Source organism: Poecilia formosa, unplaced genomic scaffold, assembly GCF_000485575.1.
Source record: "Poecilia formosa unplaced genomic scaffold, Poecilia_formosa-5.1.2 Scaffold139, whole genome shotgun sequence".
Classification (NCBI taxonomy): Eukaryota; Metazoa; Chordata; class Actinopteri; order Cyprinodontiformes; family Poeciliidae; genus Poecilia; species Poecilia formosa.
The window spans coordinates 497,689-524,103 of NW_006800078.1; the positions used below are offsets into that span (position 1 = coordinate 497,689).

Consider the following 26,415-nt stretch of genomic DNA (forward strand, 5'->3'; position numbering starts at 1 on the left):
AACCACCTGTGCAGAATGGTTGGCTCCCCCCCCCCCATCCCGACCCTCTGCTCTTAAAGCTGGTGTCGTCTCATTGGCATGTGACATTTTATGCTCCATACCATCTGTTATGTGGCCTCATTTTGTATTTGCGGTTTAACACTTCTGTGTAAGCTTTTAAGTTTTGAAACGACTTTGGACCTAAAACTGGCTTTGCATCACTGCAGCTCCTCCAGAGTTGCTGTCGGGCTCCTTGAAATGGATGGTCACGTCTTGGATGGTTTGACGTTGCGTCAGTCTCTACTTTCTGTTGTTAGCTGTTCAAAACGTGACATGTCATCTGATAACATAACTCTCTCCAACTTTATGCATCTCTGAGCTGTTTGTTCACAGATAAAGAAATTAAATTACCCACAAGTTGACTGAGTTTACGACTTAGGCGACTACAACTGATTTCAGATGGCCACCAAAACCGAGTGAATGCTGCGTCTGAGCTCAAGTTTTACAAAATATTCTTTAGGGGTGTGCAGATTTATGCAACTATTCAATTAACATGATTTACCCCGCAGGAGAATTAAATGTTGTAATTCATATATCGTCCAAGTACCTTCAAAGAGTTATTGTGGAGGGTCGTGCTGTCTGCAGAAAGGATTTCCAGTAGCAGTCAGACTTCCAATGTACTTGAAGAGGACTCTGACTGAAGACTGTTGCTGGAAAACAAACTTATGACTGCCAAGACATGCCAATAGCTCAATTTCTGGGCCACAGAGAGAATATTCCACATTAATGCAATAGATTACGCCATCAATTATCAGCAATTTCTGAAACAATCTACAAAATAGCCCTATGAAAGTGCTTCTAGAAAAGATTTTAAATAATTGGTCCTTTCCCCAAACAGCTAAACACGTGCGTCTTCTTGCGGTTTTAATAGATTTTTAACTTAAATCTTGCATCAAAAGGTTTCCACAAGATTTTCCAATATCTTCAAAGACACGCACTTCATAAAATCCAAATAAAAAACACTGGAAGACGGGTTTTCAGAAATATTGTAGTAAAAGTTAAATGTTTTAGTAGCAGCAGCCGAAAGTGGCAACATGTGTGATCTAAATAACGCCCTGGTAAATACAGGGCATGGAAGTCGGTAAATAAAACACCACAAACCCACTTCATGAGGTAAACCACAGTGAGGCATCACAACACTGTAACACAACTCAAGAGAAAGTTTGTCCCATATATACCCAGTTATTTGCAAGGTAAATATGGAAAATATAAGGAAAATCCACCCTAGAACACTTAAAAGCAGACAGAAATACATTAAAGAGTGGAGTACAATCATTTCCACCTGGAATGAAGTGAAATAAACCGCCACATGTATTATTAATAATAAATAAACAATGCATATTTCTTCCACCCATTGTAATATTTTATTATATACTTCCAAAAGGGAGCATTTGTGCTGTTTCCTTAAGTGAAAACGGCATCCACAGTCCTGCTACAGACATGAATGATGTGAACAAGGCAGCTTACTGGAAAAGGCAGTACTTTCTTTTTTTAGATATAGAAAAACTGATCCGCTTACTGCTGAGGTCAGCAGAAAGTCATTGTGTCACTAAAGTGGCACAGCAGAAGAACACAGAAGTGGGATGTGACCTCCAGTCCTCGGTCTTTCTGTCCACCCATCATCCAGATGGCCGTCAGTCTCTGGATAAAGGTACTTTTGCATAACTGCTCCAGCACTTCTGAGTACAGCATTACAGTGAAAAGGCACTTGGAATAAACGGTGAAAAGCAGTAAAACACACACTGATCTGCACCTTTAGTCTACACACGGGCTCTGCGTATATTACAGTAGGTAGCAGAAAATGTACACAAACGAGAACAATATATACATAACAGGCTCTGTGCACACTTGGTCCTAAAGAGGAAGCAGGAGGTCCATGTGTGGGGTACTGTGACACAGAGCAGTTCATGTTAACCAGGTCGGGGTTCCTGATTGCTAAACTTCATCTGGTTTTATTATGTTTTCTGACCGGCAGGTCACCACAACACGGGGAAGTCCACCTTGCTGAAGCCGGGGTCTCTGCGCTGCTCCCAGTACGTGTTGTTGCTCACCCATGTGTCGTCCTTGGACTTCCTGCACAAACAAAACAACGCATATTTAAAATCAGAGGATGGCTTCTGATTTATTTCTTCAGTAGCTGCGTGAGGAATGATGCCTCGCTGTGACGAATGCCAAACCAAGCAGGTGAGACTTCTACATTAACTCATCCCTTGTTGTGCATCAGATCGAGCAGGTAGGAAGTCGCATACTTGAAAAATCGCGGCTGATGGATCATGCTGTTGTCCTGCAGCACTCTCCTCCTCTCCCTCTGGAGCTGCTCTATCCTCTGTTTCTGCTCTTCAGCTCCGTCTATGTTCCCCTCCTCCAGCAGCCTGATGGAAGCGTAAAGACAAGGAGTTGAGTGGTGAAAATGTCTACATAGAGGAGAGTCTCACTTTGATGGAGGGACGGATGGGAAACTTTAGAAAAAGGAACAACTAAAAGTCTAGAAATTAAATGATTTTTCTGTCTTTTATTCTCTTTTGACATTGTCATTTGAATCTGTTTAAACATATTGGAAGAAAAAAAAATGTTAAAAACAATCAACAAATAGTGATCATGTTCTGATTCTGCGTACCTCTGGTCCGGCCTGAAACGCGTGTCTGTGGGGGGCAGCAGTGGTCTTAAGGAGGAGTCCAGTTCATTCAGCTCCACTGCAAACTGGGTGAAACCGTAGTACTGCTCCTGCTCCACTGGCATGGGATCTGCATGAACAAACAGGATTTATCATCATGTCGTTAAAAGAACCACGGCGGCTGAGTTTTCCCGGCTCCCGTTTCTGACTCACTCGCTCTCCAAATACAAGTGGCAGAAGGAGGGTCTCCTTGAAACACCGATTCATGCCATTTTCCAAAAATGGTGTGCACCACTTTCCCATTTGAATCTGTAACCACGCCCTCTATCTCGTTCACTGTGGAGCTCCACGATTTGGCCTGAGGAGAAAAATATGTATTTTAGAAAGAGCAGGAGAACGATTCAAGGTTTTGCTTCATGCTAAAGTCAAACATGCATGAATAGGGTTCAAATGGCAACAGAAGCCATGCAGCCAAACTGCTGATAAATTTGTCCTTACCCATGGACAGAGGCAAAAAAAAAAAAAAAAAAAACCTAGTTAGCTAGCAAAAGCATGTTAGCAGCTAATTAGCGGTAGCTTCAACCACCTTAAGTCACACACAATAAAAATGTCTGCACACGACTCAAACGTTTGCCTGACAGAAAAGTCTCGTGAAAAAAAAACAAAATAAAAACTACACAGACTATACTAGGTATGAGAACAAAATTTAAGACCTGTAATTAACGTATTTAAGGACAACTTACTTTCTTAATTGAATTTGAGACACTTCATGGCCTTAATTTTGAAAACACAAATTTAAGACATTTTAAGGATGCGCGGACACCCTGTCTATTTGTAATTATTAAAAATTAAAAAAAAGTCAAACTCATGCAGTCACAATCATGAAACCCAACAAATAGGAATACTTGAAATAGTTTACCATTTTTGTAATGAAACTATACAACATGCAAGAGTCACTATTTGAACTGAAACAAGTAATTGTTCAGAAATATGCTCTAATTTACTGAGATACACTTGCATAGTTTGTCTGTTTGGCAGAAAAGTTTTCTGAGCTCATCTTTTCTTTTTTTTTTTCAATATTTCCATATTCCCTCCACTAGATGGCGGTGTTTGCTTTGGCAGCACAACGCTCCTTACTTCAACGCAGTACTCTGATAAAACATCACAGAAGAATTTCTTCTCCACCAGATTCAGCCATTTGAAGCGAGAAACAAACACTCAGTACAGAACACATCACCATATATATTTTTTTCACCTTGACAAATGTTACTTTGCACTGGCAGACATTACTGTTCATGTTCTTGATGGCCATCTCTCCGTAGTGTTCAATCCAGCGCTGGCCGCTGATGATGTTGTGGATGCAGGACGTCACTTTGTTCCATTCGTAGTGATCCCCGAAGCTGCAGGGAAAACACGAGCGCAATTCTCCTATTATTGTTTCACAATAACATGCTTTGTTGAGCACAATTACCCAGACACTCTGATTAAACATACACACATACACACCCACAGGATTTGAAAAAAAAAATAAAAAATAAAAAAATGGAGAGGACCTACGCAGGTAGTGTGACATGTGTGGTTCCCATGGGAACTATTTCCATGGACTTTCCCCAGAATTTATTTTTCCATCGCACATCTAAACACAAAAACAACAGGTGAGAGGCTGTGACTGTAGAAAGAGTGTTATTCTCATTTAAATCATCAAAGCGTTAATCTGACCAATTTTTACAATTGGTTTCTGGCTCATTAATGGAAACAAACAAAGCATCTCTTTCTTTTACTGCTTTTGGATTATCGGTTTGAAATGGGCGTTACGCTTAACCTAACATGCATCTGTTATGTTTCAGGAATATCAACAAAGATCGAGGGGCCAAATGAGCTTCATTTAAATCACAAACAAGTTTTCATCCGAAACGTGAAGATGCTGAAGCATGAAACCGACAGTATGGCGGCACTGATCTGCCAGGAGGAAATGAGGTAGTTCCAAACATGCGCTCACCTTGCCAAAAGCAGAAGTTCTTTGAATCGGAGTGACATGCTGAGACAGGTGGATGATGACTCACCTGGGAATCGGAGAGAAGAAACGACAAGGCCCCTTTTTTTAAAGTTTCTTTTGTGTTTGAAAATGTATTGAATCTACAGGATTGCAATGTGACAACTGCAACTTTTTAATCAGGTATGAACATATTAAAAACAACTGAAACACGAGGATCGTGTTATTTTGGTGGAAATAAGCAAGGCGACAAAATGCAATCACTTGCTTTGTCTCTGAATTATTTAGAAAGGGAAAGCCGCCTGTCGGCCCTGATTTCCTAAATTTTTGTTCACTGGCGATCAACCGATACTTAAATGTGAAACTGATCTTTATCCACTTATTTTATTTAAATCTAAATAGCCACAAAGCTGCTGCATTCGGCTATTCTCTTGCTGCAATACAGGGAGATCTAAAACACACGACACTTTATCTGTGGTTTTTGTTTTTTTTCTTAGTTTGTTCTCAACTGACCTTGTGAATTTGTAAAATCAAAACACTGACTGCTGTGCACTTTAGCTTTAGTAAGAGGCTCAAAACAGACCTGTCGTCTAACCAGTTGTGCAAGTTGTGTTTGTTTTTAAAAATGTTAAAAGTGACTGACGAATGGCGCAGATTTTCTTTTTCTTCAGCGTAGGTAATATCAATAGTTTGGACAGAAATACTCTAAACTTTTCATATACATTTGAGAACACTACAAAAAGTTTGTATTGCTTCACTGGTTTTTTTCTGAACATTGAGGCTGTATTGTGACCGTACAACAACCTGACAGTGTCGGTTATAAAAAAAATAAATAAAAAAAAAATCTCCACTGGTCAAAATCTGAATCAGCGGACGAGGCCTTTTAAATATCAGTGATCAGTCAGAAAACTGCAATCGGTGCTTCTTCAGTGACAAAGTTTGAAATGTATCCTTCAAACACAAAACTACTAAATTAAGATACAGTACAATTTACAGATAAAACTCAAAATTTGGATTCCTTTTCTGACTCCACCGATTCAGAAGAAGTGGAGATTAAACCAAAATTCCAGTCATCCTTATTGGGAGAGAACACTTTAGTGAGTGGAATAAGAAGGCTGTGTGACAGTACCTGTTCAGCTATAAACCTGAAGCCCTTATCGGGCCGGTCACACTCGTACGTCTCTCCCAGAACGGGGTTGAAGGGCTTGCTTCCGGCTCTGTAGTAGGACGACGCGTAGGCAGATATCGCAAAAGTTGCCACATACACCTGTAGAAACAAAAGATAACATACAGCTTACTTAGATTTTCAACATTTACAAAAAAAATAAATAAATAAATGTGACACCAATTTACCAGCCCTATTTATTCTGACAGGTTGTGGAATGTAAACCTTTATGCCATCTGAAGTTTAAATGAGTAAATTATCAGTCGTCTGACTGCAAGTGAATGCAGCGGATAATGATCTGCAAGCTGCGTCGTGTTGCCCATTCATGATGCGTTTGACCAGTGGTGAGGAGAGAGCAGCTCTGCAATTGTAAAACCACGAAGAACGTGAGTGGGGGAAGAAAAAAAATAAAAAAAAGAGAGAGAGAGACATCCTGATGGGGTGGTGTAAAATAAATCACTGAAATATGCCAGTGTTGCTATGGCAGCATGCTTTCAACCCCAAATGGTTTATCGTTTTTACTTTATTTACCTTTGGTTAATAATCCAGCATTCAGCCTGGGGGTTGAGGCATCGAGAGAAATATATTTTATTTGGACGATTTAAAAACCACACAATAAACACTAGAAAGAAGATGCTTTGGTCACCTTCTTGCTTGGTTGTTCAATCCAAATTGAACATCCCACTGTGAAACGTGGCAACAACTAGCTATAGGAAGAATTTTTTCGGCAGTGAAAATAAGACGATGGTCGATGGATGGAGCTAAAAACAGCAGTTATGGAGGTAAACGCTGCTGGACGTTACAAAAGACTTAAAACTGGGGTGAGATTCAACTTATAGTTCAGCCAAATAAACCTCGTTTAGAGCCACAAATGTCACATGACTTTACGCCAGAAAATGTATTGTCATTTTTAAAGAATCTCTATTTTAGGATTTAACATAGAGATAAACATAAAAGATAATGAATATTTAATTTAAAAAAAAAAAAAGCACAGATTCCGACGTAATGACAAAGGAAAACAACTCTAAATTCATTACTAGGACTTTTAGTGTCATTCTTTGTAGAAATTCGTTGCTAATATTTCATGGGAAAATTGAAGGAAAAAAACAGTTAAAAGCCAGCATTTCTTATTATATCTGTATTTAAAAAAATATTAACTGCTTCCTGTTATAAAGAGCCATTGTGGAATGTCCAAAGGCTGTGGAGCCTTTGGACATTCCTTTCCAGTGCAGAAGATCTTTATTCTTCTGCTCTGGAAAAATAAAGACCAAAGAGCCGGACCTAAGATGGCACAGTTAAGAACCAAACATTTTCACGTATTAGAAAGACCCAGTCTGAGCAATCAAGTTCAAGTTTGGTACGTATGGCAAGAAAATAAGATAAAATTCACTTTGCTTGCCAACAATTGTGTTGGTAGAACCAATTTGTTCTCATTGTTATTTTTTTTATGTACCATGCGTTGGTAAGGGTCTTCGGTCTGGTTTGCGATGTCCAGGAGCTCGCTGTACTCCAGCTCCTCACACAGCCTCTGCAGGGTGTTGATTGGCTCGTTGAGCTGCACGGGCATGGCCACTTTGGACAGGTCTTTGCCGATGTTGTTCCTCAGGATGTTCCACAGGCTCACAGTGCTGGAGGGGCAGGGCGACGGCAGCGTGGAGCGACGGCGAGTCAAGGTCATTACGCTGCTGACTGCAGGAGGAAACGGAGACCTGAGTCAGCTGAGACATTCTCAAATCTAGATCCTAAAAAAAAATAATCAGAGAACGGTTAAATATGTATCCAGAGAAGAAGAAGCCAAAAGGCGATTCTTAAAGCAGATGCGGTGAAATTGATGGGAAATACATGCAGAAGTGACTGAATGATCTCTGCTAACAGATGCTTTGGGATAAACTGCAACAAATCGCCACATTTAGTTTGCAAACATGTCCGGACGCTAAGATTGCTCATGTTTAACACCTTCTCTGCACCGATTTTAAACATGCAGAATTTATGTAGTGCCGACAGTCGGTAAAAAAAAAAAAAAACACCAAGTTTTACACCAAGACTTAGTCAGAACCAACAGCCCGATGCTGAGCAAAAAGAAAAAAAAACAAACAAAAAAAAAAAAACATCTATTCAAGCTGTGGCGGCTTTCCATCTGTTACAGAGATTAGTCCGACTTAACACATAAGCAGGCAAACAACTTCGTCGTGTACCGGAGTTGTGTCTCGCGCTGCCTCCGTCGAAGGTATCCATGGAGACGGTGTCGCTGACATCGCTGATATAAGAGTCGTCGTCTGACACCTGGACAAAGGGAATCGATGAGGAAAGATTAAAGATGCTCCCAAATACAGGATCGACGGACAAAACCGCTGGATGTCTGTAAAGTCCTCAAGCTTTTGAGGATTTGTTTTCTGGTCGTCTCTGGTTTTATGGAAAATGCTGGAGATGTTGGTACTGCATTTAAATGAGACTATCCGCAGGATGGCTATGGAGACTGTTAATAGGATGTAAACAGTTTGGAAGCATTTATATCGAGATCCTACTCGGTTTTCTGTTCAAAATTATAGATTTTTCTTCAGATTGAAATACTTCCTGAACTTTCTGTCCGTGTTAGGAAACCCAAATATATAACAGACAGATAGAGACAAGGAAAGAAAGATAAAGTGGATGGACAACTGGAGAAACAGATTGAAAAACGGATGGATGGCAGTAGACAAATGGTTGAATGGATGATAATGGGTAAAGAGATGGATAATTAGATTGGCAGATGGAAGAAATGAAAGAGAGTATTTTGAGGCTGGAAGTTTGAGGAAAAAAATTAATTTAAAACAATTTGGAATAAGGCTGTAATGTAACAAATTGTGGAAAAAATGAAACGCTGTGAATACTTTCCTGATGCACTTTTTGCTTTACTATAGACAACACAAGAAAGACTGCAAACTATCCCTCATTCTGAATATTTTTGTACTAACAATGTGTCAATTCGATGTATTTGAAGTGTTTTCCAACTACATGTCTGTTCATGTCTTCTTAGCTTTTAAGTGTCTGAGAACAATCAATGTTTTCCTCATAAGATTGTTGTCCTGATTATTACCAACACAACTTTATGCTCAAAGAAATCTTCAAAAACCTTTAATGTCGCAGTACAGACAACATAGCCAACGTTAAATTATAGTGTGCTTTTTAATCATTTTTTCCACCCGTTTGGTTTTGAACACAAAGAAGAAAACATCAGTTGAGATGACGAGAATATTGACCTCATTCTCAGATGAAGACGAAGACAGAAGGTACTCCTGTGCATCAAAGAACTCTGAAATGGACTCTGGGATAGATACTCTGCTCTCACCGGACGCCTGGTGGACCAAGGAGTGCAGGGAACTTGTACCCTCCTGGTTTCAGGTATTATGTGAGATAAATTAGACAAAAATAATGCAAATAACCAAAATGTAACCATGCAAAAGTCGGAAGGGTTTATTCTTTTACTGGAGCATAGAGGTTCTTGAGGCCGACGACTTCAGGCGGCTGAGGCGCTTGCAGGTCGATGGTGAGCTTCAGCCGCTCCTGCTCTGCTACCAGGGAGCCGTACGCCGATTTCAGTGAAACATGAACTGGAGAGAGGCAAAAGCCAGACACAGGAAAGAGTTGTCATGGCAACTATGCTCCCATACAGAAGAAAACATACAGAAGCTCTCTCCCCCCCCCCATCTGTCTCTCTTTCTCTCTCTCTCTACTATACATGCCATGCACTTCCAACTCACTGTTGTTGGCCAGTCGGTAGAAGTCCTGCTGCAGACGTGACACTTCTGTCGGCGAGTCGGGCGACTGGGGACAGGCTTCCTGTGAGGCAGACTCTGTGGTGGGGAGGTTGGGGTTGGAGGCATGGAGACGGGGGGACTGGGTGGAAATGCAGCTTGGAACCTAGCAATCAAAGGGAGGAGCCATGATTTCCCCCTTTATTCGCTCACTGATGTCGGTGTATGACTGACTGGCAATAACAACAAAAAAAAAAGAGAGAGGGAGCAGAGGTGTACTTGTAGTGTGGATTTGGCTTCCTTGCTGTTTTTAGATCGCCATCTCCGGGGCCTCTTCTCCTTTTTGGGGATGTCATAAGTAGACGCCTGTGGTGCCAAAGAAGAATGACAAGTAAGATTTAATGAACTTAAAATGTTCACGGTACATTTTAGAAAGAAAACAAAACAAAAAAACACTGGTGCCTACTCCATGTCTGTCACGGTGTTCAATCTGTATTTGATGAGAGAAAATCTTAATTTTAAAGAGAAGATTTTGATAGATTTGCAGAAGGTGGGAGCGTGTCGCAGCACTGTTACGTTAGCTCTGATTTGCTAGACGCTTAATCAGATTTTTTTTTTGTTTTTTCGGTAGAAGCGTTGCACAATTATTGGACAATTATTGCCTCTGCTTTTGAGTATTTTTACGTCTACGTTTTTATGACCAGACAGTTGTTATAATGCGTAGCCGAGGCGACGAGGTTTTTTTTTTTGTTGTTGTTGTTTACAACTGGGAGCAGTTGATTAGCATCTCAAAAGCTCAAGTAATGCCTGAACTTTGACCCCAAACCCACAAAGGAGTTGAAAAGGAGGCCTCATGGATGCAGAGCAGGACCAAAGAGCAGAGGGAAGAGGAGGAAGTTCAAATCCTCTCTTCTGCTCATCACAATGGGTAATGGTCATATCCCAGAGTGCCTATTCATTCGGCCACACGGAGATTTAAAGGGGAGCGGCAAAAGCAAATGAGGCGGATTAGCAGTGTTTGATGATGTCATCCAGGAATAGGGCTGAAATGACTGATTGGATTAATCATGATAAAAGAGTACACAAAAAAATATATACATTTTGCATGCGAGATAAAAAAAACAAACTTTTGTCTGTAATTATGTTATAGCCACAACTCTTCAGGTTGTAGAGTTTTAGCTTCAATCGGTTCAAATCCTGTAAAAAATAAACCTATTATGCGTCTTTTGGTTTCCATTTATTAGTCAAAAAATTGTCAACAAATCAGCTCTGCACTGTAATGACGTTAAGTTAAGCAAAAAGGGTTGAGTGTTTCACATTTTGACAAATGACCATGTGTACGTTAAAGGAATTCTATGTCATTGCATTTTATGCAATAAGATGATTTTAAAAATGAATTTAATTGTTTTATTTGCATTTTCAAGTATTGTTAATATTGTACAAGAGAGCTGAAATGGTTAAATAAAAAAAATCAGCAGAATGTGCCAAAATCTTTCATCCAATTAATTGATTAATCGTCATAATAATTGACAGAATTTATATCGATTGCTAAAATAATCATTAGTTTCAGCACTATCCAGGACATGTTACTATGAAATATTGTCTCTGTTGCCTGGAAATTGAGTCGGAAAGGTAATAATATTTAATATTGTAAAATATTTTTGAACTGAATTGAATAACTTCACGTATGAAACAAAAAGACTTCAAGGGCAGTGATGTGTGATGATTTTCAGTAGGCCACAAGGTCAATAAATTCACTAAAATAACTTTCATATTCAGAAATATCAATATCCATTGAACAACTTCCTGTTGTGATTCCCTTCCTGCGTGTCCAAATATACGCAACGTGCACAAGCCAAGTTTTGCGCTGGCAGATCAAACACGGTGATGGTGATGCACAGCGTCCTAATGTGCCGACGATCGCTATGGCGAGCGCCGTTTTGGTGACTGCCAACACATTAACGCGCCGCTGACGGCATTTCTCCGCCCAGGCTTAAAGCGAACGTAATCCCCGTGCGGCTGCGCTCACTTGTAGTGCGGTGATGGCTGGAGCCGAGTACGTGCGGTGGATGACCTCCATGCTCTTCAGCAGCTGGTTGAGCTCCAGTAGATAAGACTCGCATTCTTCCAGCTCTGAGCGAACAGCAGATTATTATTAGATCAAAGTGAAGGTGTGTGCAGACACAGTGCTGAGGAGTAAAGACTGTGCTAACGGAAAAAAAAAAAAAAAAAAAGAACAAGATGAAAATGCAGTGATTGTTACTTTCAAAAGACAAAAAGAGAAGGAAACAAACTGCACCTTTGGAGCACTTGCTCATCTCCTCTGACGAGTGGAGCCAGGAGCTGACCTTAGACTGGTGGAACGACGCCTGCTTAGTAAGAGTCGCTCTCTGTTGAAAGACACAAAGAGAGATGAAAAAAATGTGATGTAATCTCAAAAAAAAAAAAAAAAAAAAAGCCCTGAGACAACTTACTTTTCTAAGTGAGTCATTAAGCGAAGGTGAGCTTGCGGCATGGGGGTGGAAGAGGTAGGTCTCGTGGGGATACAACGTAATTTCGTTCTGCCGAAACATACGATGGTGACGCAGCTTTGACACCCACTCATCAAACAGCTCCGGAGCCTTCACCTGCGTGCCGCAAGATCGAGTTCGGAAGTGGAATAAAGCGTCTGAGAATGTTTTTTTTTTTTTTTTTTGCATGAAACAGGGCCACAGGAAATGAAAAAAAAAAAAAAAACACCCGGAGGCGATGAGCCACGACTCTGTGTTTCTAGAGTTACCTTTAGGTGATAAATGTTGTCCTCGGTGTCCAGGTCGACGCACATGGCTTTCTTCTTGATGGACATAACTGAGAGGCCGACATCTATCAGCCCGTGGACCTTACCCTTCTGCAGCTGTGGTAAAAATAATAATAGCAGTGAAGTTGGTTTATATTGTCTTGTTGTTGTTTTTTTTATTGTCACATTAAACCACAAACTTCAATGTTTTATTACACAGCAGATTCAAATTATGAAGCAGAGTAACAATGATGGTTTCAGATTGTTTTTCACAAGTGAAAATCTTTTTGTACACAATCCTCTGGTGTCAGTGATTTGTTAACCAACTTTTGCAACGTGTTTGTGGTTGTAATATGACAAGAATAAAAAAATTAAAAAAAACACAGCAAAGAACTGATGACAGACAGATGGCGCTGTTGAGGTTACACCTACATCAACTGGTCGCTTTGCATATTTCAAGATGCCTCTTTCCAAGACGAAGTATCTCTAAAGGAGAAAAGTGGAAAAAAAAAACAAAAAAAACATGTAGCATTAAATCTAAATAGTGACAATGTTCTTACAGCTGCTCTTTACAATTAAATTAAAAGCACAAGCTTTCCTGTATAACCTTGACATTTAAATTTTATGACTGCAGCAGTTAAACAGGTGACCAGCAGCAAAGAGAATGATCACAACTGATATAATCATAGTTTACGAGGACATTTTAACTTTATAATCCTGGATGTGTGCTGACAGGGCACTCCAGGAGAACTTAGGGAATGAGTACGATCGTGGTGCTGCAAGGCAGACCTTTACAGATAAGCCTGAGCAGAAAAAGCAGAACGTTATTTGAGTCAGGTTGGCATTGTAGCTGTTTGGGATAAAGGAATGAAAAGGCTGAGAAAAAAAGGAAAGGTAATAGTGCATGAAATGAGGACCTAGCTGGAGATTTAAGAGCTATAGTCAAAGATTAAGATGTGAATGAAAGGATCTATTACATAAAATTGAAACCACACACGCCATGAAAACACACATAACCTTTTCCCCTCTGGATATCTTTTCTTGCAATAATTTTGCTCCATTCTTCTGGCTAGAACTGGTGTAACTGGGAAAGGTTTGCTTACACACACACACTTTTTCAGCTCTGGTTTGAATATTTGTGGGAGTAACTGGATATGTTTGGAAAAAAATAAAAAAATAAAAAAATGTCACCTTCAGGTATCTGGAGTTAAACCAGACATGTGGAGGTCCACCAACATTTGATGGTGTTGTGTGCGAATGAATGTTTTAAATGGAAGGATGTAACATGTATTATTATATGTTTTTATAATAACAATAAAGATTATTATTGTAATTACTGTTATTATTATATTGAGATGTCTGTCATTTTCCATGACATCACAGAAGGAAGCAGTGTGTTTGAGGTGTGCCTCCAATTGACTGCAATGTTGGGAAGTGTATGAATCAGAAACTTTCAAGGTCATAAGATCATAGTCTGGGCTTTCCAAAATTATTTAAAGACACAGTAATTTTTGTGAACGTAAAATTTTGAAAGTAATAAAAGAAATTTCAAAAAATAAATAAATAAATTACAACGAGCGCATAAACAAATAAAAGAAAAAAGCTCTACAAAACATTTTAAAGTTTTGCAGAGCTTTAAAACGACAGGTGAGTTGCTCACCTTATGCCATCCCTTCATGGGCCACTTCCTCCTCTTGAGCAGGAAGCCCTCCTGTCTGTCAGGCTCCTGGATGCTGGCAGGAGCCCCCCTGAGTCCCTCCACGATCTCCCAGCTATCCTGAAGGAAAACACAGGAGACACGCCAAGACTCAGACAGGCAAGCCACATTCCTTCCCTTCAGATAACAGATGTTGTGTACACAACTGCGCATATCAGCGTAATCACATGTAAACGTCTGATTTCAACTAGAGCAGAGGCGCTGTTCGGATCCTGGAACATCGGGAGCTTACAGGAGTAGTTTCATTTTAATACGATAGTATACTTTTGAAGTAATTTGACAGCAATAATACAGAATAATATGATGCAGAAGTTCTCGGCGTACACACTGGGCTTTTTACGGTACTGTGAAGCAAACAAGAAATGCAGACATTTAATTTATTTGATCTTCAATGATTATTTTGTCCTTTTAGGGTTTATTAAATAGCAATTTTTGGTTTTTTAGTCTTCACTCAGTTCCCTGACTGAGGCAAAAAAACCTGTTAACCACATGAGCAATGAGCCGAGACACCTTCACAACAATCGTCCGCCGCATGTTCGCATAATTGTGCTGTTGTGGTGAGAGTCGATAGTGACAGTTTTTGTGCGTTGGACGTATTGTGTTAGGAACAGAAACAATCCTAAGACATTTTCAACAAACCTTTAATGGAATTTATTTTAAAAAGCTGATGTCTAAAGTGTGAAATGATTGCAAAATTTGCTACAAGAGCATGAATTGTTACTTCCTTCATAATCTGTGAGCAGGTTTTCATTGTTTTTAAATCCACGCAGCCTGTTTTGCAGGCTCAGTGACATAAGAGGACATTGACACAGCCAAATTGAGCATGCGAGCGTCACGCCTACATACCTGGTTGTTGCCGTGCTTGGACGAGCCGCTGCTGTCGCTGTGTGTGGGCGACGGTGTTGTCATCTTCTCGCGACTTGACGTCATGCTTCTGTGGAAACCGCGATCACAGGAAAGCCTCCAGGAGCATCCCTCTGACCTTTGGAGGCCTCGCCGACAGTCAGCACTGCAGAGAAAGGTCACGCGACAAAGGTCAAACTTACTCAAAACAGAACCGCGGCTGCGAGAAGAACCTGAAATACAGCTTTTAGCAGCGGAATCGTTTACTCACCGTCTTTCTGACTAATTTTTGAAATCCCCAGAGGTCCAAAGCGCATGATCTTTGAGGAAGCTCAACAGCCGTCTTTCCAGACAAGTGGAAAGACGGTTATTGAGCTAAATGTGCATTTGGATGTGCTTTGACTTATCCCCTGCTCTTACTGGACTGTTTGTATAAATGTGGACTGGGAACATAAGTAACAAATGCTTACAAGTCAATATTTATTGCCATGGCAGAGCCATAGAAGAGCAGCCATCAAAGGACAGCCTTTGATCACCGTTTCTCTGTGATGATGGTAGTACGTTGGCAACAGATATATAGAATCTACATCATGAAACTACATAATGAATGAAAACAGCACCACACAAATTGAAAACACAAAGGGTCATTTTATTTTAGCATATTAGTTTAGTCATTTTATTTTGTAATTTTTTTTGTGGTAGTTTTTTGTTTTGAAAAAACTACATCTTACATTTTTATTTTAAGTCTTTGTATTGGAACTGTTACTTTAGTATTACTACTCAAGCTTATGATATTGTGAGTTGCGCATAGAAGCCCTTGCATGATCTTAAACCCTGCCTTTCATTATCACCATTCTATAAAAATTTCTTCATTATATATTAGATTTTCTTGAAATATGTTGCTGATTTATCAAAAACTAAAATTATCCCCACACCATGATACTCTCTTCACCACCCTTGCCAATGTGAATGGTGCTGCTTGTTTTGGTACAGACATAGGTTGTTGGTGATATGTGACCATCTAGTCAGATGTTTAGCTTATTATTCATTAAGATATTCAAGTGTCCTTTAGGCACTTTTTTCCCACTAGGTGGTCATATGAGTTTTACTAAGAAGCAAACAAGGTTTTCTGTCTGGCTTTCTGACCTATTAGAAGATTAACTTTACAATCACCACACAGGGGAAAAAAATAACTAACACCTTAGGTTGTTAAGTTGGCATCCTGTTTATGAATTGCTAAGTAATTGCAGTAAATTGGAAAGCTTAATAAAACTAGAGGGGACAACAGTCAAAATTAAGAAGCAGAATATTTATGTAAATGTGACATTCTGCTATTCATTACATAATTGACCAGGATGAGCAGAAAATATTAAAAACACATTGTGATGCAACACAAATTCCTCTCCTTTCCACACAACGGCCTGACCTAAGAATGTTTTGCCTCTATGGAGGTTTGGAAGCCTTCTGCTGGTGGACACTTCTGAAGGAATGTGTTTCCAAGAAAGGTGGCTGGGCCACATGAAAAGGAGGACATCCCTGGCTGGTGGGAAGGCCTCCAGGCATTGCGTGTGCTAGCATGCCTGGACATCAACATAAACACCTGGATTCAAATTAGAGTTGCATCCTCTGTCCTCTGTAAGGCCCCTGTTTGGTTCGAATGAATACGTGTGTGTGTTCGTGTGTGTGTTTGCGGATTCTGAAGTTCCCCCAAGCCCTCACTTGCAGCCTGCACCGAGCTCAGGACGTGAGTCATCGACAGGAAAGAATCCGTGCTTCGCTACCTCCAACACAACCACAACGCCAGGGTGGTTACAGTCAACACTCGACTAAAAGCAGACTGGAGCACACAGGCGGCCCGTTGGCCTCACAGCTTTGGAGCACAGGCAACATATTTGAGTGCGTTTCACATGACAATCTTGGGTATGTTGATTTAGCCAGTCGAGCTGTTCACACTGCATTTTTCAGGTTGTGACTTGCTAGGTGTTTTCAGCTCCGCTTGAAGTTTTCTTGGAATAATCAAGTCAGGAATCTACTAACACACACCCTCAACACACACAGCTCTTGCTTCATCTATGGAAAGTTTACAGTATGTGGTCTGGAAATGCCAAAGGTAGGGTCTCTCTTGCAATGTGATGTCATACGCTGGGGTCTCAAGAGAGTACTAGTACAAAAGGTTAGTCAGTATTTTCTTTATATCAAAAAACATGTTTTAAGGAATATAGAAACCGTGAACCTGAGGGAAGAGTCATTCTTCAATTTCTCTCTCTGGAAGATGAAACCTGTTGCAGATAAGCCAGAAATGGAGCCAAAACAATAAATAAACGAGAGGGACTACTAAAGGCTCGAAATTGGCTTTCACTGACGTGGTCGCATAACAAAAATGATCTCTTTTTACTTGCAGGGAGGCGTCGTCCTCCCATTCCCGACACCAGGTCCTTGTTGAATTATTCTGACAGAGCTCTGTCCGATGTGTTGTGTGATCAGAAGTTTGTGACAGTGTTCTCTGCAGATATGTGCTCATACAGCAATATATGTTCAATTAGTTTGTTTCCTCTATCCAGTTTTTGCATGAATACTTTTGAGGAGCGCTTATCAGATGCCTTGAGAAGTTATGTATATTTGTATGACTCTTCACAAAATATCTACAATTCCTATCATCCCATTCCTATTTTTGCAGCTTCAAAGAGGAGTCAAATTTCTTGAAATAGTTTCCGAATAACAAAGTGTCCAGAAACATGAATAGAAATCATTTTTAAAATTGTTTTATGAAGAACTACAGTTATCAAACTATGATTTGTGTAAAACACCTGTAAAAACTTGCCCATAATAAGAACTACTAATAACAGTACCGTTGCAGTCTCTACGGTCTTGTATTCAGTCTTGTAGAAGTGAAAAGTTGCATCTAGTATTTGTCAGGAAGGTGACAGTCATTATGATTGGAGGAGAGATGACTGTCAAACACCCAAATGTGGTCCCTTCAAAAATAAGGGAGAATTTGAGCTGTGACAGATGTGTTAAAGACACTGACAGAACTGGAGACAACCTGTGTGGCAGATCTGGGCCGTTCACTTGTTTATACCATATGCAAATATGAGGTTATAAGCTTGTTTTAGAATATGTAAAGGAAGTGTCTGTCATTTTGTCAGCCCTTGCTGCAAAACCTTTAGGAAAAAATTGCATCTGCACAAAGGCTCATCCCTTGAGTTAGAAGAATTTTGAAATGCTTTTGTCTGTGCTACTTGTCTTAACCACCGATTAATTTTGCTGAGAATGGTCCGGCATAAGCAGAGGAAAAAAAGTAGCTGGAGGCAAACAAAATTCTTACCTTCAAAAACACCTTGCCTCGAGACGTTATTACACCTTGTGATAAATTTAATAACTGAGAACAAGCCAGTCTTTATCAAAAGTAAAATACAAGAAAATGACATGCTGGGAGCAAGTTGTAGTGGTACCAGAAACGTCTCTTAAAAGTCAACAAGATAAAGTCCACCAAAGCCAGCCCAACAGACACAGTACTGGTGATAAACTCCTGCCAAGGCTCAATGGACTTTTTAAACTTTGCAATTTGACTAAAAAAAGACCAGGTGCAAGTAATAATACAAGCAGAATAACGTTAACAGCAAAGAAAACATAATGAGCATCTACTGTTAAGCGTCGCTTCTCAGAATTACCAGAATGTGAGAACTAGTGGCCACATTTCAACTCTTCTAAACACTGCTGCTAAAAAAGATTCATCAACTTATTTCTTATCCACACTTCAACACCTGCGACCCATTTACTGAAGCTCGGTAACCACATTTGCAACAACATTTCTTTAAAGCCCCTCAACTGTGTTTTTTGTTTTTTGTGGTGACAGTCAAGGGGTTCAAGCAAAACCTCAGAAATCACCACAGTGCATCAGTGCAAGGCTTGGGTTTCAACTCTCACTACCTCATGGCTCATCCACTCCTTGCTGGGATGTAATAAATCTGCTGTGTAAAAGAAGTACTCGGGACTCTGAGCCACGTAGATAAACTGTGAATGAAGCTGGGCCACGATTCCCCAAACATCCCACTGTGTAACTGTGTGGCCTACTTACAGCACCTCCTCTGGGCTCTTACCGCAGGCCTGTTTATCACGGTCTTCTGCGGTGTAAGCATAGAAAAGGTTGGGATTCTTCCCCCCCCCGTCTGTCTTGCATAATGCGAGTCAATCATTAACAGCACAACACCTTGTAAATTCCTTGTTATGCTAAAATAGTGTGGCAGTGTGTGGTGGTAGACCAACAAATGGAAGTTGTTGAAATGGAATTAAAAACAAGAGATGATTTAATGTTTTTTTTACACTTTTGATTCTGAAAATCCGCTGTGCATTTGTATTTCCCGCCAGTCGATAGTTTGTACACCAACTACAACTGAAAATTTTTAAGGTATGTGTCTGCAACCACTGTTGCGAATAGAAAAAGTGAAATTCCTGCCCATCTTCTTTGTAACAGGTCAGTGAGATTAGATAAGGAGCATCTGAGTACAGTGACTTCCAGTTCTGGATCTTCATTCTCTCAAAGTCTGGACTTAATGCCTGGACTTTGACTGGGTAAGTTAGGATCAGCCTCTTGGCTACCTCTTTAATTAATACCCCATTGGCCAGTCTGTCAGGTCACTTGATAGGTTTCCAATTGTGCCACTGCATTTCTATTTTGTTTTCCTTCATAAGAGATAAAATAGTGCTTTATAGAGACATTGCCTTATATCTTAACTCTTATGTTTCTGTGGTCTTCGTGAGGCTGTTTGTTCAACCATGTGAGAATTTTGCACAAGTGTATTTTTACTGAGATTAAGTACATTACACAGACATTCTTAATTGGTTGCACTAGACTTTATTTTGTTGTATCAGAAAAAAAGGGGTCTTAATACAAATGCAAGCCATATTTCTTATCTGTAGAGAATGTTGAATCCCAAAATTCTGCCCTACTTCTGTCAGTCTGTCGGGTAAAATCCCAGGTACAGTACATACACGTTTGTGGTTGCAACAGCATTTGCAAGGAACTGCAAAACTTTAACTATTTGGTCTGTCGAACAGCATTTATTAAAGAAAGTCCTAGTAGGCAAGGCAAAAAAAAAAAAGACAACAGCTGGCTTGCTGTTCATTATGTCTTCCTTAATAAACTAAACTAGAAAGCCTGAAAATGTCAGAATTTTCCTCATTAAACTTTTCTGGTCCAAATGAAGCGTCACACTTGATTTCCTTATACAGTGAGGACACGCTGAGATTAGGTGAAGATGACATTTTCTTTCTGTGCATGACAATGTCCTACAGTCTATAAGGAGTCATGACATCATCACAAGACAGCCCACTTGTGTTCAGGATAGTTGGACCAAGCTCCTCTGTGCAAGAAACTCTTACAATATCCAGGAACTGGAGGAATACTGCAAACGAAGAAAGTCTTTGTCCTTTTCTGGGTTGAAGGTGACACCAGGCAACACACATCCTGCCTATTTATAGAAAAACCCTGCGATCTCCATACAGCCAAGCTGAGCCTCATTGTTCCTGACTTTCAGGCTGACACCTGAGGGATAGTCGGGACTGGAAACTCTAATCCTGCCATAAGAAAAAAAAAAACTTTAAAAGATACACACACTAACGCAGACGGAGCAGCAACTTTCTCCTACGCATTCCTAAACCTTGAGGGTCGTCGACCCGACAAATATCCTCCACCTTGTTGTTACTACCACACAGCGAGAGCAACAGAAGAAAAAAAAAAAGCTTCTCTCACAGATTACAGAATTATCAGGTTACAGCTGAGGATGATCCTCTGATGATCAGAGAGCAGCAGATGCTTTTAATAGACTAACATCAGGCAATATCTACTAATTTTAGATCTAAATTTTAGAAAAAGGCAGCACATGGCATTTCAAATGGTTGATGGTGACAGCACTTGTCTGACCTTCGACATCAGGTTTGACAGGACGCATGATATAACAGACCGGTTTGAAGCTATTTTAAAGTATTTCTGTCTGAAAATAGAGCCTATTGTGAGAAATACCAGTGCAGTGATCAAAAACAGATGCACAGCCACTCCAATATGCCAAACAGCATCATGCCCTCAGATCTAAGAGCAGATTTTCCAGCAGAGCTGCATCACAAAAGACGTCTTTCGGCCTCCTTCCTGCTGAGACAAGAGACACTTTGTGTTGCTGCTCAATCACAAGTTGCTATGGAGACGACAAAACAAAGCAATATTATATCCAGCTTGATGTTTGTGAAAAAAAATAATAATTGGAGTTAAGGAGGGGTTATTTATAGAAGATGAACTATGATTTATATGGAGTCGCTGTGGTGACCAGTGGTTTGAGTGGAAGAGGAACGGCGTCCTCCAACCTCTACACCAGCAGAGGATGGCTTTCATCAGAGCCAGTGCTTGAGGAATTAGTCGAGTAGGAGTGCTCGGTATTTACCAGCTTTGCGGTGGGTGTTGTGCAAAGGAGAAAGTGACACAGAGATAACTCAGCGAACCACAATAGCCACGCTGGATGCTGACGCCCAGGAATGCTGGACTGAACGGTGATCAGCTGACTGGCATACTTGGACGCGCTTATTGCGGAGGAACTGTCCTTTACTGTGAGATGGATGAACTTTGTATTTACAAGAAACACACCTGAGAGCCTTTGGCTCTGCCTATGGCCACGCTGTTACTCCTGTGACACCACTGATAATAATAATATTAATAAATAATAAATTACGATGACGGATCACGCGAGATGATGTTTCCGCTTAAGTCCGGTTTCCGTTCAAAGCCGCTGGGGTCAAACTTTCCGTACAAATAAAGTTCAGCTGAGTCACACAGAGCTTTGTGGTGCTTAAATGATCAAACATATTACTCACTGAGCCATTAACTCCAAGGCAACGTAGGCCCAGTTACGGTTCATCTCTTTAAACAGCTACAGTGTTTTTCCTACAACTCTTTCTGAATTTCCTCCTTCTTGCTTTACACTCACACCACTGAGTGCAAGTCATGCATAAACTTTAAACAAAAAAGTAGGAAGAAATATAGAAACCTGTCAAGCTAAAAGAAGCCATTCTGTTCAGCAGATGGCAGATGGTCTGATTTATTACCCAGCTTGTTATACATTTGATGTAACTCTATTAAAACCAAAACAAAGAAAACTTTCTGAGCAATAGGCACATTAGTTTATTCTATAGTTCTGCTTAAGTGCAATAAGAAAATGTTGACCGATAAATATCACCTTACTAAAATAATGGTCTAATTTTTTTTTTTTTTTGACAAAAGTGATTTTTTTTTAAATCATCTTTTGAATAAAATATGATATAGGCTATTATTTTAGGATGGTGATAATATAATAGCAGAAATAAAACAGCTATAATGAGTGTGTAGCTGCAGTTTTTTTCTGGTTTACTTTTCAAATTAACAGTATTTTTAATTAAGGTCAATCTAGATGTGGGCATTTATCATATCGCTCATCGTTGATCACAACACATTTATTATTACTGTAAGATATATTGTGGAGACGATAAATTCCAATTCATTGTGTTTAACTTCCCCAAAATTGTCTGTCGTTTTGGAATTGTTAGTTTTACTATTTTCTCCACTGCTTGTTCAAAATATTCAAAAATATGATTAAATGCAGTTACAGTAAGTGCCTTTTGACACAAATCACACATCTCTGTGTGGCTGGTGTCTTAAAGAAGCGCATTAGAGAGAGGTATGTTTTTCAAGAGTAGTATTTGTGTTTATGGAACTATGATTTCTCTGAGTCATGCAGCAACAGCCACACAGTTAGATAAAAATAAAAAGTGGTTACTTTTTATGTAACTTTTTATTGTTGTCAGAAAAGTATCACAAAATATTGTGATAAAACTTTCCATATTGCCCACCCTTAGGTCAATCCCTACAGTGGACATGCTGGTCACTCAATGGCAATAAACTCAATGTCTTTTTTTTATTTAAGGACAAGAAAAACCAAAGCTTGACGTGCGAAGCCTAAAGATCATGAAGGCGTCTTAACTTTTCTATTTTTAAGATGTCGGGAAAACAAAGATCCGCACGGACAGCAAGGTCAGCTTTCGAGAACAGCAGTATGAAAGGTGGGTATTTCCAGTATGTGACTAAAAATGAAATCAGAGGAAGAGCAAAAAGGTGTAAGAAGCTGTTTAAAAGGAAGCCGTGTTTCTACAGAAGCAGACTGGCTGTTAATTTTGGTATCAACTTTTAAAGAGCGGTTGAAGGTACTCTTGAATTGAGTACAACAGCAACACTGCCAAACTTTAGGAAATCTCACCAATAAGCTAAGGGTGTACAATCTCCTTGGAAGGCAAGCAATAACCACTGTTTACTGATGAAAAAGCAATCTTACAATGTCTCCTGTATAATTATTTTTGTTTGCTTGAAATAACTGTTTCACAATAACTCCCCCCCCTCTCTCTCTCTCTCTCTCTCTCTCTCTCACACACACACACCATGTGACATCACCTCAGCTCCTGCAACAAATGATTAACGAACTGCTCGTGGCAGGAAGTGCACATTTTCAATGTTGTTATTTTGAAAAATCAAAAACATCTCAACTCTGAATCAAAGCTTTACAAACACTGGAGATGTAAAAAACAACAACAACAAAAAAAGATTTAAAAAAAACACTGTTGCTTTTCAAAAGATAACGAATAACTGTTTACTGAAATGAATCATAACAATATAATATAGCAGTATTATCAGATGAAGACACAAACAGATGCTAATCCCCATATCACTTTACTGTTTGTTTCTGCTTTTTCTGATGTTGTTTGTAATAAAGTCAAACAGATTTAAATGGAAATATTGGTATTTATTGACCTGACAGTGATACCATCACTTCTCATGCATTAAGAAATCTTATCTGGTCTAGGAGTTAATAACAGTTAATCAGAATAACACACTTTCGCTTTACCCACACACAAACACACACAAGGGAAGAGTACTATACGCACCACTAATTTACAAGTCTGATTAAACAGACCACGCTAACAAGATCAAACGGACGCATGCAACATAAAACATGCTGAAAATCCCTGGTTGGTTTAACTGATGATGATGTCAGAAAGGCAGTCGAGGCGGACTGGTTTAATGAAATATTCATTAATGGGGCGAAACTCCACAGGGAGAAACCACAGGTGGCCACGCACAAGACAGCTTCTGTTGCCCAACAGAAGCCAGCACAGCAAAACCAAACTTGTTAACAAAATGTCTAATATATTCCCCGGAAGATTACACAGCCTCATTAGGTGCCGCTATTAAAATCCCTAAACGGACTCTGCAACAGACTGGCTGTATTAGGTTCCCAGATATCAAGAGGGGTCTATTAATAATTCTATCGAAAGCGATATTTCACTTGAGACAGACTGAGCACAGTCAGCGCTGACAAGTCTGTCGTTTCATTCAAACGGAAGCAGCCAAAAACAACAAACAAAAAAAAAACCCAGCTAAAGACAAACGCCCATTTCGCACAAGTTTCAGTAAATAAAGAAACTTACGATAGGTAGGCGAAAGCTACAGCATCGTGTCCCCCTTCACCAAGCGGTACAGTACCGGGTTTTGGACTGGACGGCTCCTCGTTCCACAGCAGCAGCGAGTTGAACTGTGTTAATGGGGGAGGAGCCTGATGAGTAGCAGGTTAGAGTGACGTGCTTCTGATCCAATCAAAATTGAGAATGAGTGGAGGGTTTGCGAACAGAAAAATAGAGCGGGCACGTTCTTCTAACTGACCGGAATTGTGACGTAGAAGCTAGAATGAGAGGCACTGAAAATCAAACGAGGTGAAAATTAAAAAGGCAGACATTTAATGCAACTTCCTCCTATTACTTTGTAAGAAATTAATCACATGATTTATTCTCGTCAAAAAAAATATTCGGACTAATCAGAATCTGAATACTGTAGGTATGAATACTCAGCGTTTATTTCAAACTAGTAAGACGAATATTTCAAGAATGTATCCATAAAAGACGAATTTGAGGTTTCCAAATGTGCATTAAAAAGTGAATAACTCAGAACATTTGGATTTATCTGTATCATCTTTTTCAGGAAGTTGTTCTTTTTATCTCAAAACATGTCTTTTTGTTTCAGTCAAGTTATATTTTTAGAAATTGTCTTGTTATAAGACAAGTCTTGAACACAAACAGGTTTTGCTCTTTTTTAGCCCTATATTTGGCACCATTTATCGCCCCACTCAGCAAATTAGTTTGCCAACACTTTAGATTTCAATTAGAAAGTAACATTTTGATCTACTTAAAAAAATTACTGCACGAAATTACGCTCTGCTTTGTGTTGGTCTATTAAACTAAATCTCCATACAGCGTACTTGGATCCTAATTCCTAAATCTTAATTTCAGTCTTCCTCAGTGTTTATTTCAGATCAGAGGAATAAGAAATGTGTGAAATCATTTCTGGGGAAAAAGTCAAATAAGATGAAATAAGACAAGAAATATTAATTGTTGATAGGAAAAAAAAAAAGCCATCTGGACATTAAACGCTTAACAACATCATGTCAAACAAACCAACTTGCTATGAGTTTTAGTTGTCAGTGAAAAGAGAATAAAGTGTCCCAACACAAGTTTCAGTTTATTCAATGAGCATTCTTGATTGGAAGATGACTGTGTCATCTTGATGCTTTGCATTCCTGAAGTTCTGCCTCTTGGCAAAGAATTATTACAGACTTGGTGGGAAAAATAACATGTTTATCTCCACCAATATTGGAGTGTACAAAGATTATTGTGTTGTAAACAGAGTTACTGTAGCTTAGACAACAGTTCCAAACAGCTTTATGTGAAGATGCATTATTAATCTGCTTCCTTTCATTGCCTAACATCCGATGACTGGTGGTTTTTCTGAGAGCTTCTATTGCAAAAGTTGGCTTTGCGCATGACTTCTGAGTTTATACGTAACTAATGGCTAATGGAGAGACGTGTTGTGATTGGTTGAGGAAAAAATTATTAATTCTTTATCTGTCTCTACCTAATCCGGCATGGTTTTTTTTTCTGTCTCTCTTTCTCTCTTTCTGAAAGCTCTGCTCCTCTGCTGTCCTTGTGGCTCGGTGCACCACCTTCATGCTTTGGATTTGTTTACCCAACAAAACAAATTCCCTCCTTTGCATGGGCATGAGGCTGACTTCCTGTCCAGGGCTTATTTCTATGGCAACCGAATGAAGTAAAAACATGGAAAAAGTAGACGGTGGGGGGATGGGGAGAAGGTTCGCTCTTTCGGAGAAGATAGCTGGGTGTGTCGGGACACTCAAAGCCCAACAAATCCTAACAGCGTTTGACTTGTGAAAGGAATGTAGGCCTCTTGTGTCAAGACCTGACAGACAGTGTGGCAGCCGCCTGCATTTGGGGTGGTGTTTGGAGTGGAAGGGGTATAAAAAGAGATTGTTCTCTGGGTTTATGTTTCAGGTATTTCCATTGTTAAACAAGGTGGATTCCTGTGCACTCATTTAAGGAGTGTGCACTTACATAGCCACAAGGGAACACACCCTGACCTGGCTTGCAACAAAGACACTCAAATTGTGGCTAAT

The 26,415-nt window shown here is 39.7% G+C and overlaps 1 protein-coding gene across 1 annotated transcript; it reads right to left on the bottom strand.

Annotated features, from left to right (window-relative positions):
- Positions 1-1,381: 1,381 nt before the first annotated feature.
- On the bottom strand, positions 1,382-24,506 carry LOC103145254 (oxysterol-binding protein-related protein 3-like). The gene is made up of 22 exons (XM_007562620.2): positions 24,383-24,506; positions 14,885-15,047; positions 13,982-14,098; positions 12,754-12,807; positions 12,325-12,438; positions 12,020-12,172; positions 11,845-11,935; positions 11,575-11,678; positions 9,825-9,911; positions 9,552-9,711; positions 9,277-9,401; positions 9,051-9,182; positions 8,007-8,094; positions 7,265-7,500; positions 5,776-5,913; positions 4,653-4,716; positions 4,211-4,289; positions 3,909-4,053; positions 2,867-3,011; positions 2,657-2,783; positions 2,289-2,411; positions 1,382-2,112 (listed from the first exon to the last, which is right to left on the bottom strand). The coding sequence occupies exons 2-22, from the start codon at positions 14,966-14,968 to the stop codon at positions 2,016-2,018; spliced, it is 2,463 nt and encodes an 820-aa protein (XP_007562682.1). The 5' UTR covers positions 14,969-15,047; positions 24,383-24,506; the 3' UTR covers positions 1,382-2,015.
- Positions 24,507-26,415: the final 1,909 nt, after the last annotated feature.